This window comes from Hippocampus bargibanti, linkage group LG06, assembly GCF_051943395.1.
Source record: "Hippocampus bargibanti isolate YZ-2025 linkage group LG06, ASM5194339v1, whole genome shotgun sequence".
In the NCBI taxonomy this organism is placed as follows: domain Eukaryota; kingdom Metazoa; phylum Chordata; class Actinopteri; order Syngnathiformes; family Syngnathidae; genus Hippocampus; species Hippocampus bargibanti.
In genome coordinates, this window is record NC_142739.1 from 16,697,767 (window position 1) to 16,720,588 (window position 22,822).

Sequence of the window (22,822 nt, forward strand, 5' to 3'; positions counted from 1 at the left end):
TATATATATATATATATATATATATATCTGTGAAGAGTTGTGCAAAAGCGGATCTATATTTTGAACTGATCAAAATTCTCTTCATCCTGACAAGAGTCCATCTGCGCTCAACAGGATAAGCGATCCAAAAATGGATGGGTGGAGTCACTGTACGATGAATTGTGACTCCACAGATCATAGTATCTAGGATACTATAATGTCTGTATTTTAAAGCAACCTTCATCAGCCCCCTACCCATTTAAAACATGCTGTTGTTTAATTAAGTTTTGAGATTGACCTCTGTCAAAGGTGTTGTAGCACTGTGATGTGAGTCTCAAGGTAAAACTAAAAATAACTTCTAAATAATGGGCATTTTGATATCTAATTTTGTGCTCTCTTGAGTAACATGTAATTAAATTATTGCACCCATTCAGTGGCAGTCTTTTCCAAGGCTGCATTGTGAAATTCAATTGGCATCGCAACTACTGGCTGCACACTGCAATCAGATGTATAATTGTCAGACCATCTTGAACGATATGTTGCTCCATTAATGCCTAATGGGACTTGCTGGAGGAGAATGGTCATTAACGGACAAGCAAACAACATTTTGAATTTGTTGGATTTACCCTTTTTTAGTTCATGAGACACAATATTTTATACATTGAAATTTATGAATTTCTTTTACATCTCTTGCTTATTCAGAGCAGTTTAAATATTCATTTCCTTATGGGAGGGAGCAACTCAATACTCCCTTTCATACATTAAGTAGCCTTCAGCAAAATGAGTCTAAGGAAGGGCAGATAAAAAAGAGATAGGCATACTAGAAGGTTTAAACACGCCTTCACCCATTAAATTACAGAGTTCAAATTGGGATGGACCACGCCTTGGGAAAGACGACTTCCTTGCTTTCCACGAGGCTCAACTCCATGGTTATATCATCGGGTAGTCTAATTGGCAGTTGGTCAGAGTTGAAGACCAAGCATAGATTGGCATTGGTTGTGTTGTAAAATAACGGACCCTAGTGTACATGCCGGCTCTCTTACAAGCCAAGAAGAAAGAGCTATTGAGGGAGACAGACTCACTTTATTTATAACTTTTTCTAAATAGTGTGGATTCACCACAGTCTTGTGTAGCCATCTCTGAATTACAAACTGGGACAATCATAAAAGCACCACAACAGACTGCTGGAGAAGTTATTTTCGAGGTTTAGATTTCCAAGTACAGTAAAGTCTCGTTATATCGATATTCAAGGGAGTCCGAAAAAATATGGATATAACCGGGACTATCGATATATCCGACCCTGTTTGCATGTAATTTTCTCCGTGCGTGCATAGAAATAGTATCGATATAACCGGGACTATTGATATATCCAATATCGATATAACGAGACTTTACTGTATGTGAGTTTTGTCAATTCAAATGTTCAGTAAACCGTTAGTCGGTGAACAAAAACAAAAATAACTATACCACTTTACTTTTCCATTTATTGTGTTTGAGGAAAACATGTTTTCCAAGTGATGGTGCTATAGGTCTAATTTTGGCTGAACTCCTTTCACATGCTTGTTGCATAGGGCAGCCATGCTGTGATACTTTATGTATTGTGACACAAGTCAGTGAGTTCTCATGATCTCACAATTGTTGTTATTGTGTTTGTTATTGGACATACCTCTTCAGAGAGAAAGATTTACTGTACTTTGCTCTGCTGCCGTCATGTTCCTGCAGAATTGTAAAATTCACTCGCCGACAATTGACTAATGGGTACAATCCATTCTTGATGAACGGCATTTATGTAATTACTATGGCAGTCAACCACTGTGTCTTGAAATGAATCGGGCATGCAAGGCTAACATTTGTTACTGCCCTAAACTAAAGGTGTTGAGGATTTTTATCAGTTGAAGAGTTTGTTCAGGAAGCCTTTTGCAGTTCAAAACAACATCCGGGTTATGAATTTGAAGATTTTTATACATTATTTGATCGTGTTCCATTAAGCTCCCATGTAATTATTTATTGATCTATTTATTTTTAATGATTGGTTGGATAAATGTGCCGTGCAATTGGCTGGAAACAAGTTCTGGGTTACTGCACCATTTGCCCGAACTCCCCTGGGATAGGCACCACCACACTCCCAACCCTTGTGAGGATAAAGCATTTCAGATAATGGTTGGATGGTCATATTTGAACTTGCGCACTGCTCCAGACTACTTCTGAACAGCTGTGCATGGCCTGTCCAACACAAACTGTGCTCTCTCTCTCTCCCACTTAAATGTACACACATTTCCCTTTGCTTTGAAGGGAGCAGCATGCTTTTATTCGTATCGCGTGAATGCTGCTAGCCCACTGTTCCTCTGGTTTTGAGAAGCTAAACTGCTGTTTGACCTCCCGAACATCGGATTGAGGATCAAATTTGGAATCCTCCCATATAGGCTTGCAGTATTACCAACAGTAGTTCCGTGTGTGTACCAATTGCCCACAAAGTAATGCAAAACATCTTAAAGTCTTTGCACCTCGCAGCAATGGTGTTTTGTTCATTTTCCCTGCTTTAATTTCCACACACCTTGCGTAGTGCACACATGTCTCTCCCACTTTAATGTACACAGCACCGTATAAAATAAAAGATACCGGAAGTGAACAGGTGCTTTCTGTAATCCTGAAGCATATGCCACACTGTTCTGTTTAGAAAGACAGCTGGGTGAAGCTGTGGCAGGAGAGACCTAAGCTGATCCCTAGCTCTCTACGTTGTGCTACAACAGTGTTATCGTGATGTGACCCAGAAACAGGGTTTGTCAATCTGTAAGTTGAGAAAAGAGATGTTTGTCCAAGCAAAACATATCTTCAATGTTTGACTGGGTTTCTATTTAATTTAAAGTAAAAGGGACACGTGGAAAAACTGCAATGCATCGGGTGGGAAAATTGTATTCACAAGTTTGTCTGTGTATTCTAAATGTTTCGTCTTCTTGAAGATGATCCCTCTATGAAAACATTCAAATGTTATCTGGTACTTCATACACTGAGTGTAGATATTTTCTGTTCTGATATTTCTGGATGCAAGTGATTGTAAAGTGTCCTTGAGAGCTTTGAAATGCGCTTATAAATAAAATTATTTATAAGCGCATATTATTATCAGTGAGTCAGAAAGGAAAGTGTATTCACACCTGTGATTTAATTATTCAGCTGCATTTAATCACCTGGGGATTTTTTATGAGTCATACAAAATTTTAACCAATTTTAATGGAAATATTTAGTACTTACAAGAGTATAAGAATTTCCAATGTGTTTTAATTCGGGACACTTTTGGTGAATGTACTGCAATCAAGAATTACGGTACACTAAAAGCTCAGCAACATTTTTGAAAGTAGTCGGATTTGGTGTGGAGTACAGTAATTGGGGGCCGGAGTAAATTGATGAATGCCTGGGATACCAAGCACACCCTAAGCAATAATAGTAAATTTTGGCATTTTTTATTTCATTGATTTAGGTTGAAATTGTGAATGTTAAAATGCAATGCTCAAATCCGAGACCCCAGCAAAAATACTAAATAAAGGGTTAGACGGGTGTTGTTTTCACTTTCCTCAAAACACAAATTAAAATGTGTTCTTTGTCTTTCTAGATTTCTCACTTCCAAAATATGACTCTAAACTGGATGGACCTGGTCAGACCTCAGGTAGGGTTCAGTGGTTTTCTCATAGTCTTTGCAAGCCAACTGGCAGTTTTTCAACACTGTGTGAGTCCCGTTTCAACTGAATATTTCATGCTTTGCATCGGGTGTACAATCTAACAGAACACAGCGCATAATGTGATATATGGCTGATTTAAATACAATACATATTTGTGTATCTGTATGTTTTTTTTTTATTTTGTATGGTAAGTTAAAATGAACATTTGACTAAACATTCCTCGTCAAATGGTGGCATTGTGTGGGTGTTGCTGAGCTTTCCATCCTTCATTGCTTCTCAAATACTTTTGCCCAATATCACTCTCGTAGAGCCATCCATCGAAGAACATAGGAAGAGATAGAAGGTCTTGCTGAAAGCTGCAGTGAAACATGCTTTCCCATTTTAAAATTATTCATATACTGTATCATCAATCATCGCACATGGTGTATTCTCTCGTTTCCGAGCCTTCATTTTGCGGGGACCTATTTTGCAAGTGTCAAACTCAAGGACCGAGGCCACATCCCGCCAAAAGGTAATCATGTGTGTTAACTACCACAATGCCTGCTAAAATCTGGACCAAAATTGTCAATTCTTATGTGTAATAAATAACAAGATTGGGGTTTTAAAATAAAATAACAATAATACTGATATTTTTTACAGTAATTGAACAAACCATTATCCTTGGCATCAGATTTTTAATCTAGTAATCCATCAATCCGTTCTGTCCAGAGTATATGATGACACAATTAAACATATATTTCACCCTCATAATGACCTTCGCGACAAAGTAGCCTGTCACTCAAAAGATTTTGACACCTTTCTATCAGAGGAATCCCACGGCGCAGCCCCCCTAAGAAAATTATGAGATATTTATCATATCATTTCAGTGAACTCACATATGGACTTTGTCAGTGTTAAATCTGATTCCCATTTATTTGAAGACAAATATACTCAGAGGAACCACTGACTTATTCTGTTGTATTAATGACAGTAGGAATGTATCCATATTTATTGTGCGATTCACGGGAAGATCATTTGATGTTCCACCTAGCATTATTTTTAGTATTTGGAATTTTTATTTTGGTTACATTTCGGTCACAGAAGAATGGCCTGGAGTGCAGACGGAGGCAGCATAATGGCAATCTAACGGACATCAATAGTATGTGTTGTCTTTAGTCCAGAGAGGAGGCCATGCGGTTTAGACAGTTTAGTCCTGATGTTTCCAATTGGGTCATCCGGGGATAAACATTTCACAATACTTTTTTTTTCAACTGATATTTTGGCTGATTATTTCCAGTATCCAGGATACTGAAAGGGGTGTTAATAGGAAGCGATTGGATGTGCCAGCCAAATCCCGTGCTTACCTTTTTCTAAACCCCTTCACATTACATTTTTGCTAGATACAGTGAGACCTCAACTTACGAACTTAATTGGTTCCCAGACAGAGTGTGTAAGGCGAAAAGTGTGTATCTCAAAAAACAATTCCCATAGGAAACCATTAAAATGGGAATAATATTCCCGGGTTGCCATAAAATATAATTTTCAACTAAATAAGCCTTAAAACTACACACAACCTACCTTATCCTGTGTATAATAAATGTGGTATTGTATTGTAATGAAATAAATACACTGCACTGTATATTAAAGTCACTTTATTTACATTTGTGATGGTCATTTATGGCTTGGTGGAATGGCGTTGGAGGTCGAAGGGCAAAGGGAATTACTGTTTGGAAAGAGAGGTGCATTACATGAGGACTGTAAGTGTAGGTGCTTGAATTATGTTTGTGTGGAAACTATGGTAAAAATAAAAGCGGATAAATAATAACTTCTAGTTCTTACTTGTGAAACCATTTATTTGCACGTTTTGATTAATTTGTGACTTCAAATCTCACTATTTGCATTCTCCTGCACCATTTACGCATGTACACAAATATAAAAAATGGCACCAGGAACGAATGGATAGATATATTTCATGCATACTCAAAAAAGGTCAAAATACTTGAAAACCCTTTGATATCACCTCCAAATTTCTGGTTGTGGGCAAGCAACAGTTTTCTGAAATAAAAAAATGTATTCACACTCTTTATTTCTCCACAGTGTGTAAAGTTGTGTAACTGTGCAATTTTCTTGAAATTGACATTAGATAATTCCTTGGTATTCTGAAATTAGCAATTAATACTAAGTCTCTCTTTAAGTGTGAAGTACTGTACTTCAATTGCCATCACTCCAGGGATCATTTGTTCTCTATGAAGTCATTCCCTGTTACTTTCACTTCTCTGTCATGGTAAGTGCTATTTTGTAGCTTTTGGGGGCGTGATTGTACTCCAAAAATAAGTTTGATACATACCTTGGTTTTTAAATTCATCAATCAAATGCATTTTGTAAAGAATGTATTAAAAAAACAAGATATCTCCTGGAAAAAAGGTTGGAACTGTATTTCACCCCACTTTGTTGTGGCATTCTGGTTTGACTATTGTTTTCGTTTGAAGGATATGACACAAGCTCAACTAGATGCATCCTGTTTTTGAGTACAAGCCAGCCTTGTTTGTTCTCAATATGTTTTTATGTGTTTTTAAGTGTGGTTGATGGCACTGATTGAGAATTGAGAGTTTTTAAACGCAGGTCAGCATTTTCTTATGCGAGTTTGTTATTATGGACTACATGTCCGGTCGGACTGGTGAAAATAGGAATGCATTAAACTTGACTGAGGAACTCTTCTGCGTTATGCTTTCAATGTGATGGCAGGCCAGAAACAAGATAATTTCATCGATTGTTTGAGCAGTTATTGTTTTGCTTTTTTCAGCAACAATAAGGAAGTTCGATGAATGAGCATGTGATACTGGTGGGGTTCAGTGCCTCCAACAAGATAAAGAACCACTGCCTCAATTCCTCCTGCATGTGATTCTTCCATCCATTTCTTTTCGACTTATCCTCACAAGGGTCGTGGATGTGCTGGAACCTATTCCCACTGTCTTTGGACACTTTTCCAGCACACAGGAAAAACAACCATCCCCACTCACAATCACACTTGGTGACAATTCACAGTGTTCTATTAAATATCCATTCATGTTTTGAGAATGAGAGGACGCCGGAGTACCCAGAAGACAACCCACACCGGCATGGGAAGAACTCATGTCCACCATACTATGAGGCGGATGTGTGCAAACCAATCGACCATAGTGCCGCCCTAATGTAGTTGTGGTCAGTATAATTCAGCACACTATTAAACTTCAGCTGTGTTTGTCATCTGTATCCGCATCTGTGACAGGTTGAAAAATACCTTATTTAGTATTTTGGTTACATTCGCATAGTTACATTGGTTTACAAATGATATATATCGAAAATGTTTATTTAATCAAGGAACGCCTGCTTCGGTTAGTGTTTCGTGTCGGACGGACTTACATGGTTGGACAGGAAGTTGTTGTGTGCGTACGTTTGCATTACATCTGGGCATTCGAAGTAAACCACTGTTGAGTCAAGACGTATCCCACCGCTTGTCTTGTGTCATTTTTCTGGATCCCACAACACTGTATCTCCCTTACCATAGTGGAGAGCGCAACATTTTGGAGGCACCGCTGGGATATTTGCGTTTGAGTGTTGTCTATTCGCCGTGGGTAGAAGCTCGCTTCGAATATCCCCAATCAACCCAGTCGGAGTGGCATCGCTGTTTACTGTTTGTTTTTCTACATGTGCTCTCTGGTTGCATCTCTGTGCATACATCCACCACTACAGGGCACTGGAAGTCTATGATGTGAATCTGGCCAGTTGAACTGCATGTACCCTCTCGAAAATAGAGCGAGAAGAATTACAGTTGGACGTCAAAGGCAAGTTATTTGGACTGAATTTTCAACAGTTGTCAGAGTTATGTGCTGAAATCTAAATATCTGGACTGAAAAGAGAGCAACTTACAGGCAAGACTCGAGGCCAACAAATTAATATTGTGTCAAACTACATTGAAAGAGCTGGTTTAGAGCTAGAAGATGGAGGAATGTCTGATTTGCTATGTGTAAAGGACTTGATTGAAAGTATAAAAGATTTTGAACTAGGAATAGCCAAACCAAGTGAAAAAGGTGAAAATGCAGTGTGAAAGAGAAGCACAGTGCCCCCAGACACTGCCCCCTGGAGCAAAGATGTCAAGATATCTTGACAAATAGGTGTGCTCGGACAAAAAGATAAACTGGTCAGACAGATAGAAAGGTGGCATAGTAAAGGCTACCAGGGGGATTAGATAATCGATGCAGTGGTTCGTGCCATAACACCGGGTCTGCAGTTGAGAAGCAACCTCAAAGGGAAAGGGAACCTCACCCGACCTTCTTCACGAAGGATTATCCGATCTCACTATCAGGAGAGAGGAGCCACTGAATTGTACAAACAGCTCTCATCGGAAGTCCAGAACAATAAAGAGTCTCCGCAGAACTTTCTGCTTCGGGCAATGGACCTACATCAAATGATTCTTTTTGCATCTCAAGAGGCCGAATCAGGTGTGAAGTATGATCCTACATGGGTCCAGAGTTTATTCCTGCACACAGTTCTGACAGGGTTACAGAGTGACAATGTAAAGAGTGACATGCAACCTTTCATCCTTCTAACCACCACATCTGATGAAGTACTGTTAGAGAAATTTAACATAGCATGTGCAAATGAAAAAAAGCAACAGGAAAAAAAGAAAAATGCTGCTCCGCGGGTGACCACGGTAAACACTGTCCAGTTAGATGACACACCAGCTCCGAGGGGGAAGAAGACAGTCTGAAAGCAGCGTACTGTTACTGTGCCGAATGAACTCCTTTCAGAGATTAAAGAGATGAGGTCAGAGATGATGCTTTTAAAGGATCTGCAGACGGAAGTGTCCCAGATCAAAGAGACTATTCAGAAATCAACAGCCACTTCTCAGCCCACCAGCGGAGGACCTGAACACCTGCCTGAACAGGTCGTCTTCACTCCACCTTCACCATATCAGGTATATCCACCAGCCAGGCACTACCACACCCAGCACTCCCCATCAGATTTTCAACAGTACCACCCAGCACCAGGTCCCAGGCCGATGAGAGGTCAGCACAGTTCCAGCAGCGGTTCACCCCTCAGCAGTACTACATGCCCCGTCGCCCGCAGCCCAGGTGTTATTCTTGTATTCAGACAGGTGAATAATATTGTCAGCTCTGTTTTAAATGTGGAAGTAGTGAACATTTCATAGCAGGCTGCAAAGCACAGAACCAAGCCAGGAGCCACACTTTAGAAAGGGTTACCCCAGTGGGACATGGTGTGACCACAGAGATACATAAGATCCCAGTGTTACAGTGGTGCTATGAAAATGGAATGTAATCCCCACACATGTGACCCCGTCCAGAAGAGACATGAGCAGTCATTTGTCGAGCGTACAAATAAGAAACAGTGCGGCAAATTACCTTCGGTCTGGAAGTTAGTGGGAAAGAAATGTCTTATTCTGTGTTTTTTGGGTAATAAAAGGGTTCACAGGTGTGTGCTGTAGATGAGTCATGGAAACAAACGAACTTACCTGATGTGTCATTGAAAAATGTGAATGAGCTTATTGACCCTGATAATAAATACTCTCAATATTGTGGCAGCTAATGGAAAAGATATGCCTAATGTAGGATGGCTTGAGATACCATTTAAACTTGGTGCTAATGACCCAGGGCTACTTTTACCAGTTTTAGTACTAAAAGGTAACCAGCAACAGTGTTCTATCATAGGGTTATGTCATTGAGCGTTTTGTGTTAGATAGCCTCTCCGATGAGACACACAAAGGGGATACAGAAAAGCTCTTGAAATTGGTTAGACTAGCTTTTCCCCACCTTAAGCGCAATAAAGCAGCCACTTTCATAAAAGCAGTTAGTTAGCGCATGAGTACCGTGTAAAAACAACAAATGAGAGATTCACTATAGCTAGGCATAGCTCACTTTTTATTCCATGCAAAGTACAGGCTAAGCCCTTTAGGGAAGATGTTTTTTGAGCCAAGTGAAAACCCACAGTGGCCAGATGGCCTAGAGTTTTGTGACTCTTGGTCTCAGTAAAGGCAGGTTCTATTCCTAAGATAGTTATTAGTGTCCAGAACCCTACCAACCATGACATTAGGTTACCAGTAAAGACTGTTATCGGTACAGTGCAGTCAGTAGGGTCTGTCTACCCAGCTAACATATTTAAAAGAGACCTTGCTTCAGCGGTGTCAATGAGTTCCATGTCCAGGATACCACCATCCCTATCAGTGAGCAGTGGGACACCCCAATTGACCTTTCTCATCTGGACGAAGATAAAAGAAAGACCGCTCAGCAGATGTTGAGAGAGGAATCGGCATCATTTTCAAAATCGGATGACGAAATAGGGCGTGTGGAAAACCTACAAATGGACATTTTGTGAAAAGACACAGAGCCCGTTTCAAAGACATGTATGTCTGTACCAAAGCCACTGTACAGAGAGGTGAAAGACTATTTACAGGACTTGATAGCGCAGGGTGGGTGGAAAAGTCCACTTCCTTCTACTCATCACCTGTCGCCTGTGTCAAGAAAAAAGATGGTACACTGCGCTTATGTATTGACTACAGAGAGATGAATCGGAAAACACAACCTGACCGACACCCCATCCCACGAGTACAGGATGTGGTGGACAGCCTTGGGGGTAACACCATCTTCTCGCTCCTGGACCAAGGCAAAGCATACCACCTGGGGTTCACGTCCAAAGGGAGCCGCCACCTGACCGCCTTCGTGACCCCCCAAGGCCTTTATGAATGGATTCGAATCCCTTTTGGACTCAGGAATGCACCAGCAGCGTTTCAGCAGTGTATGGAATAATGCCTGGAGGGGTTACGGGACTAAATATGTGTCCCCTATCTCGATGACATTCTTGTTTTCAGCGGGACATTTGACAACCACGTTGAGGACGTCAGGCGAGTGTTGCGACGTCTCAGAGAAAATGGAGTAAAACTCAAATCCCGAAAGTGTGACCTCTTCAAGCCGGAAGTCAGGTACCTCGGCAGTATTGTCTCTGCTGAGGGGAGCAGAATGGACCCGGCAGATACAGCAGCAGTGCGTGCCCTGAAAAACAGGCAGCCAGGTACTGTCGGTGAGTTTCGAGCCATTTTGGGGCTATTAAGCTATTATAGGCAATACATCAAAGATTTCTCTTGTATTGCTAGTCCCTTGTATGGTTTGCTTAAAGTCCCTCTGAATGTTGAGACTCAGCAGCACCAAAGAAAAAAATGGAAAGTGAGACATAACAGTGTGCCTTCGAACACACATATTGAGTGGAGTGATGAGCATCAGTCAGTGTTAGCGCAGCTAATAGACTGTTTAGTTCAACCACCAGTTTTAGGTTTTCCTGACTTTGCGCATCCTTTCATTTTGCATACAGTTGTACCAACGACAAAATGGCAAACTTTGCGTGATACTATCACGCCGTGATAGCCTATGGCTCTCGGACTTTAACGGCAGCTGAGAAGAATTATAACTTACACTTGGGCAAGTTCGAATTTTTGGCGCTCAAGGGGGCGATCACAGACATGTTTTGTGATTATTTGTACTGTGCACATTCTTCACTGTGTTTAGTGACAATAATCCACTCACTTATGTACTGTCGACTGCTAAGTAAAATGCAACTGGGTGCAGGTGGGTGGCAGAACTTTCTGATTTTCATTTTACTGTTAAATATTGTCCTGTTAAAGAAAATGTTGATGCAGACAGTTTATCTAGGATGCCCTTTTAACATACATGGAAGGATGTACAAAAAAAATGTCATTTAATGCTGTGAGTGCTGCCGTACAAGCAGTTGACCAACCGAACGACTCTAGTACAGTCTATGGGAATCTCAGCTACGTGTGCCGAGGTGTCACTAAACACACCAATAGCTCCATTGACTGTTGGACAGATCAAGCTAGATCAAGAGACTGACCCCATTATAGGACATATTATTAGATACAAACTAGCAGAGACGAAACCGCTAGGTACTGAACTAAGAAAACATTGTCCTCAGGTTGTTTGTCTTGTGAGGGAATGGGACAAGCTACACTTTAATGACAGAGGTGTTTTGTACAGAAAAACAGCAAACAGAACCCAACTACTGCTTCCTGAAAAACACAAGGTGACATTGTTAAAAGAGCTGCATGATGAAATGGGCCACCATTGTGTAGAAAGGACTCTTTCCATTGTAAGGGATCGTTTTTACTGGCCCTTTATGCAAAAAGAAATAGATGACTATGTACTGAGAGAGTGTGTGTGTCTAAAACACAAAAAGCCCAACCGTGAGATCAGAGCCCCTCTCACTAATATTGTGACTACTCAGCCTTTTGAACTTGTCTCTGTTGACTTTTTGCATATTGACAAATATAAGGGTGGTTATGAATACGTGCTTGTGCTAGTAGAGCATTTTACACGTTTTGCTCAAGTTTATGCAAAAACGTCCAAATCTAGCAAATCTTCACAACCCCGCTCTGTTCAGCGGAAAGATCAGTGCTGTTGGACAGTCTGCGGTTGGATGGATGCATGGCTTGAGGAGCCCGCGATAAGAAGAGTGCCGATGCGTATGTGGAACTGTCGCGGCTTGGAATTGAAGTGGATTTATGTGGGACAGGAGATGTGAGACAATGTCTTTTCGTCAATGGATGCTACAGCTTCGTGTTTGCTTTCAACATTTAGCTTGTAGTAGATGTGCAAATTCCACCATGACGTCCCTGATCCACTGCTGACATGGATGCTTTGATCCTCTCCTCTTTCAACTAGAACTGCTTCATGTCATCACAAAGAGGGTACAGCAAGTCCTGAAGAATGAATGTCTCTGTGTCTTTGTGTTGTCATATTTGTTTTTTTTCCCCCCAAGATGGCGGCGCGTGAACACGCAGCGGCTCCCCTCTCCCGGCAAATTGGCGTTTTCATGTTTATGTTTTGTGATGTCACGAGAGGCTGTGTCCTGGAGGGCAAATACATCCCCCTAAGATGGCTCCACCCAGAGAGAGTCTTGGCCCCACCTGGTGGAAGGCAGCAATTAAACCCACACACCTGCAGCTGATCAGGGCTTGATTGGAAAGCAGGGCTCTTAAGGCAGAGAGCCTCTGAGTGTGCAGCTTGGGGAAAGACAAGCTCGATTGCTGTGCTCTGTGGAGAAGTTGATTGCTGCGTGGAACTCATTGCCAGTTGGGACCACACGACTGGACACTGGATTTGAACCTAGCTAAGGTGGCTAGGATACATGACGAGGACGTCAAGAGGGGTGAGGCCTAGAGACTCTTGTAAAGAACTCCGTCTTCAGTTTTACCTCAGAATAGACTTTTTTTGGATTTAAGTAGCAGAAGAGACTTTATTTGTATTTAAGTATCAGAAGAGACTTTATTTTGACAAGTATTGGAAGAGACACTATTCGAACCTTTGTTGCTTGTGAATTCCCCCTGGAACCCTTGATTAAAACCTTTTGTTTGTATCCAACCCTGTCGTCCATTGCACTTCTTGTCCCGTCCCACTGAGAGCTAGCCTCTCATGATATCACAGTTTGTTAAAGTCATTATAAGTGCCTTGCATGCTGGGTCCGAGAGGACAGTAATTTCATCTGTTCTGTATGTCATGCATATTAGCATATTTGACAATAAGGCTGACTTTGACTTTTGATTTTGATCTGGCAAAGCAGCGGCAACCAAAATCTTTAATTGCTATGCTTTAAAGTTTGGGTTCTCCCTTCGTATTCACCATGACCAGGGTGGTGAATTCGAAAATCAACTTTTTGCTCAACTGAAGGAATATTGTGGGGTTGTGGGTTCAATGACAACTCCCTACCACCCACAGAGAAATGGACACTCATCCAGATGTTAAAGACACTGACAGAGAAACAAAAGAGTAACTGGAAAGACTCAATAAACAAACTAGTTTATGCTTGCAACTGTACTCAAAGTGAGGTGACAGGGTTTTCACCTTTTTACTTAATTTATGGACGTTCACCATGTTTACCAGTTGATATGTTGTTTAGTTTGAATCCAGACTCTAACCAGGGTGACACCAACCAGAAGGACTATGTGAAGAAGTGGAAACAGGGTATGGAGGAAGCGTATGTGATCACGCAAGAAAATAACAACAAAGCTGCTGCCAGGAGTTAGAGACTATATGACAGTAAACTAAAGTATTCTACCCTGTTGCCCGGTGATTGTGTTCTAGTTAGAAACCTAACCCCACGCGGAGGGGTTAAGTTTCCCCGCTAGTACATATGTTGGGGACAACATCTATTTTGAGGGGGAGTATGTGACAGGTTGAAATTTTATTTTATTGATTGTATTCTATTTATAATCATATTTTATCACATTGTATCTATCAGAATCAGAATCAGAAAACCTTTATTCGTCCCACATTGGGGAAATTTGCAGTCCACAGCAGCAATTTGAAAGGGGATGGAGTGAAAGGATAGAAATCAAGATATTCTAAGCATAGCAAAATAAAAATGCCAACTGTATACTGTAAATGTGCAAAACCGTTTCATAAAAAATCTACATAGTGCAAGTATCAAGAAAGGCATATTGATATATGTAGCTGTATTGCATCAACCCATATTTACAAGTGTCCAGTTTTTTTTCTGTGCTTGTCTGTGACTGTAAAGTGTTCTTGAGAGCTTTGCAATGTGCTTGAAATAAAACGTATTATTATTATAAACATCAAAATGCATTGTATTGAATTGTAAATATGATTGATTAAAGATTGCATTTGAAATTTTCATGATGTATGGTAATATTGCCAAATCAATGCAGCTCATTGATAGGAAGGTCAGCTCGTGGCGAAAGTGATGCAGACACTTAAATGCTCATTCCAGTGTCCTGCTGCATGTGCTAACATTCACGAGCCAATCTCCAAGGCTTCTTCTGTGTACCATGGTCTGACATACTGTACTATGTTTCCTGGTTGCAAAGGGAACACGATTAACTGGTTTCTGCAGTGCCATAAGAACCCATTGTTATGCCACACAAGAAATCCTTTTATTACCCTTTTTCTAGATTGTCTTTTTTTTAATTCATTTTTGCAAGCAGATGTTTTTTTTATTTCCAAGGCACTTCAATAGGAGTAAACTGTAGAAAGATTTTCATCCATCGCGGGCTCCCCATCACCAGCAAATATCGCTGCATGGTTGATGGTAATCGTCTTTCTCAAACGGATGCTGGTTCAAACAATTAATAGTTTCTGAGCTAGTTCCAGCCAAATACTACTCAGCACCATAACATCAGCCAGATATCATTAACGCCAGTCACCATTCTCCACGGCCAAGTAAGTGTATCATGGCCACAACCTATCCCACAGATCCCTATGCTTGAATAGAATAGTGCTTTCTATTAACCGCCAAATGTTTTTGTTTTTTAATACTTTTTTCACACCATTAAACTAAGCAGCTCTCTTATATTCAGTACACACAAATGTGACATTGTCAAATGTAATGTAATATTTGTTTGTGTGTGCAAAGGGGGGCGGCTTTAATAAGGCACATGACCAAGCATCAGCTAGGCTTAAGGCGAACAACATAATTTACACAATAAACACTAAACCAGACAAACCACAATAACACACACACACGTGTACACACACACACACACACACACACACACACACACACACACACACACACACACACACACACACACACACACACACACACACACACACACACACACACACACACACATAAATAAAGATACCATGCTCCATGCTAATTTGGTCCATCTGCTCTGAATTGCATTTCTCCTGACGTGAAATACTCTGCCCTACCAACAGCATCACTGTAGCACTCATCATCATTATCATTGTGAAGCCAACATTGATCTCATTGAAATTGTCAAGCATTCCACTGTTACTACAGGACAAGATTGAAGCATTTTAATTACTTTCAGTCCATCTGCCCCTACAGACTTGAAGCATTTCTGTTTCCCACATCGCCGTCTCTGTCCTCCATCACTGCCTGCGTCCTGCTCTTTTCCTGGAAAGCATTGATGCATAGAAAAGAAAGGATTCCGCCACATCCCCCAGCCCAATCACGAGTGGACTATCACCCACTGTCCACCAATTGCATCTGGGAGATTGCAATGGGGGATGGGCAAAGTATAGTGGGTGAGGCGGATGGGGAAGTTGTGCACATGCCGTTTGCTCTTTGATGTGAGTGATATTAAATCAGGATGCTTGGGTGCTTGACTGCAGTAACACTGGAACATCGGTGGATCTTCCCGGGTTTATTTACAGTTGACATTTGCTCAGCCTTTTGGGGAGTAATGCTGATTACTGAGATTTCTGCAATTGTAGGGCAGGCAGATATAGTTCCTGATACTGAATGTCAGTGGATCAATGTCAGTGACAGTGGATTGTTAAACACTATTTGTCTTTTCTCCAACAATGATTTCAAGCAGTGATTAATGCAGAACCCTGATGTAGTGACTAAGGAAAAGGGAATTTGACTTGCAATTTGTTTTTCTGTTTTGCTTAACAGTGTATATGTTGTGATGGAAAACAAATATGTGGATTGTAACTGGGATACATGAAATGCAGTACTTTTCATATTTGGGTGGACCCAATCGAACATCTCTTTGCTGCTGCATCTTTTGTCGTCTGTGTTCAGAGGTTGAGACAACCAGCCGGTGGCATGTCCATCTACATCATCTCTGCAGCTTCTTGTAAGTATCATAATGAGGTTAATTTTTAGTTATACTTGTGTTTATCACTATTATACTCTGTATATTAGATAGGCCTCTTGACAGCATTACTACTCTCTTAATTTGGTCCACTTTTTCATTCATGAATGGACAAAAGTAATCTTTTTTTTCTTCATTGTTTTAAATGGAGGTGGCTGGAGTGCAATCTATCCTTACTTCGAAAAAATACCATAGTTTTGCTGTTCTAAATTGTTGAATAAAAAGCAGATATATTTTTTGTTTTGCAAAAATACCATAGGTCTAAATTGTAGATGCTACAGTATATAATAAAGCTGAGCATGTCCTCAAGAAAAATCCTGAAGTTTAGGTCCTTCTATTGTCGGCCTGCAGGATGGAAGGCTTATTGTGGATGTTGCAATTTCAGTCCAGAAAGCTACTCAAATACCAGTGATCAACATTCCTTGGACATACCCATATTTTGGGGTTGAAGGATGAGAAGGTTATCATTATTGTTATATTATTTTTTAGAATGTGATTGTTTTTCACCCATCCCTTTCAGTGTCTATTATCGGATAAAGTTTCAACAGACACTTATTTCACTAACAACTGACAGAAAGTTAAGTGCAATACGCTCTGAACAACCTAAACTGCAATAAAATCAAAAGAAGAAAACATCAGCCTGACCAAAAATACAATTAAATGAAAACAGATGTAGTGTAATGTTTTGAATACAATCATGATAGTTGAATGGGATTAATGAAATGGAATGCTGAATTAAATGAATTAAATCGCTTGCTGATTGATTCATGACTTGCAGCTTTTGTAGTTATCACAAAGGAATATTCACTCATTTCATTTTGTACATAGCAAAATCACTTTTCCTGCTTTGGCAATGACTTCTAAGGTTACTTATCTTGCTTTGTAATTTGATCCTTACAGCAAATATGGAGTTAAGGATGACACGTTTTACAAGTCATTTTCATTCAGTTGAGAGTGGCTGCCTTTCCAGCAGCTCATGTATTTTGTTTTTGTACTTCTTTCATTCCTTTCATCTTCCTTTTATCACGTTGCTGCTGTGAAATGTAAACGTCTCCATTGCGAGACAAATAAAGGTAAATCCAATACAGTCCATTTTTTCCCTTTTTTAATGTTTTTTTAATTAGATAATATTTACATTTTTCTCTGAAATGTGCCAAATTTTCAGATTAAAAATCTGAAGTGAAATATTTTAGTGACCTCTAGAGCCCGAATGAAAGAAAACAATTACTTTTTGGCTGTACTGGAGTCAGATGCAAACGTGTGTATAAGTTTTGCAGATATTTCATCCACAAGGCCTGTTTGCTTTCCCCAGTTGTTTTCAGAACTGTAGCAACGCTCCAAAGCCATTGCACCCACTCGCCACCTCTTGGCTGGAGACGAGCCGTGAAGCTATAGTCTGTGGTTCCCTGTCTGCCGGGTGTTTACTCAACAGGACGACAGCCTTTGTGGAGGACACGTCGACTGAGAATCTATTCACAGAGGAAACGAGGCAGAGAGAGGGAAGCATACAGTAGATACTACTTTGCTAATTATGGGGCTGAGAGAAAAGAGGAAAAATAACGAAGTTAGTAACAGAGGGTGATATCAGGAATCACTGGGCTGATGCGTTAGTCACTTGTGGTTTTAATGTTCAGAACTGGCATGGCTGCAAAACAATGTTCACACACTAACAATTGGATGGACGCAAGTCCCAATTTCTAGACGACAAGGACACCCTCCCTGTTTATTATCAATGCTGACAATTGTAAGAGTAAATTTATTCAAGATTCTTTTTAAATGTATGTTTCGAATTAACCGTATCCAATGTTATTGTTTACAACAAGGTTGTAATTATTTCTCGATTCTGCACGTGCTTCATGGGACCATACTATATTGCATGTCGAAAGAAAAAGTTTTATCCCGTCGTAATACGATTGCGAGTTCAATTAACCTTTTAGTCTTACTTTCCAGCTCCAACATTTGATATACCTGGACAATTGAATAAAACAATAGTGAATGAGTTGACTTCATTGCACCATCGTGAGATGTGTTGCAATGATTTGGTTACCAATTAGAATTTGGTTTTTAAACACTTACATTAATGCAAGTGTGTTTAATAATGAGGCATATGATGGAAGAACCTTCCAGATTTGACTGCCTCGTCCACTATTTGTCATGATCTGGTTGGCGACCAACGGGGGGCGCTGTCGCCCCCGCCTACACCTCACAGGTGCTGGTCGTCCCGATCAGATTGGCGACCAGCGGGTAGCGACGTCAGCCCTGCCGGCAGCCTCGCAGGTGCTGGTCGTTATAATCAATAACACTTAAAAGGACACCTGGCACGATCATCCGGTGCCGATTCATTGTTTGTTTGCTGCTTGGTTGCAGCATGCATAGTGTACGTGTTTGTTTAACCTTGGCGGGCTTTTACTTTTGGTCTTCTTTTGCTACTTTGTATTTTTTCCATTCAGATCATTTTGATGTTTTACATTTTGTTCCTGCTGACTTTATTTTAATACAATTTGTCAAACAACCTCCTGCTCCCTCCTGCCTGCTTTTTGGGATCCGAACCCGCCATCACCACCTCGCAAAACGTGACACTATTTAACACACTTGATACCTCCCATTGAATTTTAACCTTACATGTTGCTCAGTGTGGTCATCTGACCACTTGTTCAAACGGAACATACAAATCCATTGATCATTATTATGTGAGACATTTCAAACACTGACATTATTTGGTAGTTTAACCAGCCAATCCTGATTCAATGTGGTGACTGGCAAATATGAAGCTTTCTGTCCATATCCTCTTCATTTTACTCAGCATTTTGTTTTTATGTCATCAGTTCACCTCCCATCTGGTCTGCGAAGTTGTGTACAGTTATTTCTATCCCATTCTTTCAGCTTCCTTTTCCTCCCTCGTGCGAGATTTCTCTTGCAGTGAAAATGTCCGCATACACAAACCGACACAACACACTGGCTGCCGTGTGGCCAGTCTGTCAAGTTTTATTTAGTCCACTGTTTCTTGTTGGTTGTGATTTTTGTGTGGTGCTTCAATCAGAGGATTGGAGATAGTTTGGATTGAGGAAGCTGATGAATGGCATTCCTTGAGCTGAACAAAATCCACCACCATGCTGTTCTGTCTCCTACATTGATGTATTTTGGCAACTCAGCTGGGTGCACTGTGTGCTTTGAATGCATTCATTCGGGTTTTTAAATACAGATAGTTTCACATGCATATTCAATCGTAAAAAAAATCTGTGTCTGCCCTTCCAAAGTGCTTAAGTGTCCCACAAGAGCCAGTTCTCATCATGCAGCGGAAGCGGCAGGCGAAAATCTAAAGGAGGTATCATGCATGCACATCAAGCTCCAGCATATTTGTTATTTAATGTTTTATTTGTCAGATATGGGTTGTTGGGCATTGTTTCCGAGTCTTCGAAGTTGCTTGAAGTGATTTTTTTCTCAGTTTATGCTTGCTTTCCCAGCCTCATTGTTCGCAAAAGTAAAATCAGTATTTATTTTATTTCTCAATAAGGGCAGCACAGTGGTCAACTGGTTTGCACATCCGCCTCACAGTGCAATAGGGTCTAGTATGGACCCTATGCGGGTTATATACAGGCAACCAGTTCAGTTTACACACACATCTGGCTTGACCACAGTCTCTGAGCATGAAGTCAGGTGCCTTTGTTTTGAATATTATACTTTAATTTTATTGTGATTGTACAATCAAGGTAGAAAGCAAGAGCTGAGATTTTGTGTTCATGGTGTTTCCAAACGAGTGATGTTAACACAATAGTTAATTACTTTTTAGACAGATGCAATAACTTTTGCAAAACATGAGCAAAAATGGCAACATTAGTCCTAATGTGAATAATATCCTTAGTTCCCCTAAAGTGGAGGTAAGGCTGAGGAGATCTGGCCTGATAACACCGTATGCAAAACCACAAATGTGTAAATATTGAGTGTATTGTAACTCTTCATTGAATCCTTATGCTGCACAGCACTGTTGATATAATCTTTCCCACAAGTGATTAATTCAATTGATTCATTGAGTGATTATTTGTCTTGATTATGTTACATGTTTGAGAAGTTGGCTGGCTACAAGGGCATCATTATTTTTGCAAATGTCACTGACCCCTCCTCCATCCCATTTGTGTGAGAGGTGACAATTCTTCACAGTTATCTATTTCAGTTGGGTCATTATGACATGTAAGATACATCCAAGGGTTCGCAAAAAAACTGTACGTATTTGATTTATTATTTTTAAATAGCGCACTATAGAAGACAAAAAATGACCACAACTATCAAAACAATTTTACCTTCCATCTGCCATTTGTGATTCCTAGTTATTCTGCTGCTAGAAATTTGATGACTACATATTATTACACTGGGCCTTTGGTTTGGAATTTTTCTGGATTTTAATCTGGATATTTTTGGATTATTTTTGTCACTTTGAATCACGCTTTTTCATTGGCACAAAATGGGTATTCTCTGCAACATAAAGTACCTTCTTACTTTGGATCCGATTGCGTTTGTTACACAGGTAGGTGAGCGAAAATATATTACCACTGTCATAGACATTTAAGTATAACATTTCAAATTAAATAAACTATTTTGGATTTATGTATTTTTACATGCATTATCTCTTTTTAACATTAACCTTTTCGGTCCTGATTTACTGATATCTTAAATATCTGTGGCATGCACTGCAGTATTACATTGTAACACTGCGCATGCCGTTGGCCGGTGTGTTTGATTGACTAAGTTGTCAATCTTTTACTGAGGTTCTGAACAGCAGGAGTTAGAATGTGTCTTCACTCATACGTAACATACTGAACACACTGTTAGAAACATTAGTAAGAGGGTAGGAGGCGGCCATTTTTAAAAGCAGGGCAGGTAGCACTGATGGTTTTCACAATCGCAAATTAGATTGATCACAATGTGCACAAAATAAAATTTGAAGTGAAGAAATTGGCAATTTTAATGGAAGGGAAACAAAGACATGACTGTATCAAGTGCCCGAAAAAAAATATATATAACTGTGATCATTGATTGATGCCAGCAATGGCATCAAAGCCATTGTTTAACGTATTGAACTTCTACCCAGTGCCCATCCAGCTTAACATTACATTTAAAACCTGGACAGCACACCTAAAAAGATGCTCGAGAGATCAACGTTAGACAATTGTCTGTGTGCATTGAAATGACCCAGATCCAAGGGAACACAGTCGAAAGGGGTTTTCTCTTAGGTCATATATGACTCCTTCTTGTAACTTGCTCCAACTCAACTATCAATTATTCGACCATTCACAATCTCTGCATCTAAACAGCTGAATAGAGAATATCACAATAGATTTAAAGTATGTTTACTAACAGAAATTATCAGTTCTCCGTTGCTTAATGTGCCGTTGATTAGACTTGAACCTCATTTGCAGCTATCTTTTGAAGAAAGAACAGGTTTGATAAATCATATCAGAATCAGAATCATCTTTATTGCCAAGAACACACAAAGAATTTGTTTCCGGTCGAACACGCTGTACGGCGGTGTGCGGTGTATTGAACACCTTTCATTCTTCTATGTGCCTATACTCATTACAAAATGAACTGCTTGTCGTTTTAGTCAACACAATTCTGTTAGCAGATTAGATTTCACATCTGTTTGTATGGGCAATCAAGTTTGCACTGGGCTTTGCACACGCAAACTGAGTAAGTCAGGCCCCTACAGCTTATTATTTCCCAATAACAGGCAGGCATCCATTGGAAAACAAACTAAACTATTTGTTCAAAAATCTCAGATTGAGGAAGTTTTTTTTAATTACCACTGCATTGTAAGAATCAGAATTAATTATAAGTACTGTATTTGTAAAAAAAAAATAGCTATGCATAGAGAGGGGAATAAAAATGTCTCTGTTAATTCACACCAGAGCCTTTTGACCATTTTCTTCGCAGTTTAGTGATGTTAAGCTAGCATAATGGAAATCTTTGTGCCCAAAGAATGCACGAGCCTTGTGATTGTAAAAATAATATGGAAGCAGGCTAATGAATCAAGTCATGTTACTCTCCAAATTGTAGCTCAAAGCCTTGACATGTTTATTATGTGATCAGTAACCAATGTCCGAAACCAATATTCACATATGTTTTGTTTTTTTTTTTGCAGTAAGTAGACAGAGTATAAAGAAGATTATCGTTCATCATTACCAAAGATAATTTCAACCATAAAGCCAACAATAATCCCTGCATTCGTCAGGCTTCACTTTTCTCTTGTTTTTGGGTCTAGCTCAGGCATGGGCAAACTACGGCCCGCGGGCCACATACGGCCCGTTAGGCTTTTTAATCCGGCCCGCCGAACTTGCCCAAATTATAGTACAAACAGTGTCTAAAACTCATGACAAAAAGTTAGCGAACAACAGGGCAGATAACTGAAAAGTTGCCTGTCCCAATTTTCACAACTTGAAGCACAAAGAGACAACTAATCACATTAAAAACCATTGTAACAAAGTATAAAGTTTTTTTTTAAATCAAGAATGCACCTACTACAAATGCTACCTTGCTTAATTTACGG

At 40.0% G+C, this 22,822-nt stretch overlaps 1 protein-coding gene across 1 annotated transcript in view; it reads left to right on the top strand.

The window, feature by feature from the left end:
- Positions 1–22,822, top strand: part of triob (trio Rho guanine nucleotide exchange factor b) — a 141,487-nt gene that overhangs the window by 6,887 nt on the left and 111,778 nt on the right. Inside the window, exon 2 of the mRNA XM_088999776.1 lies at positions 3,587–3,640. Coding sequence (XP_088855902.1) covers positions 3,587–3,640 — 54 coding nt within the window. The remainder of the gene's footprint in view (positions 1–3,586; positions 3,641–22,822) is intronic.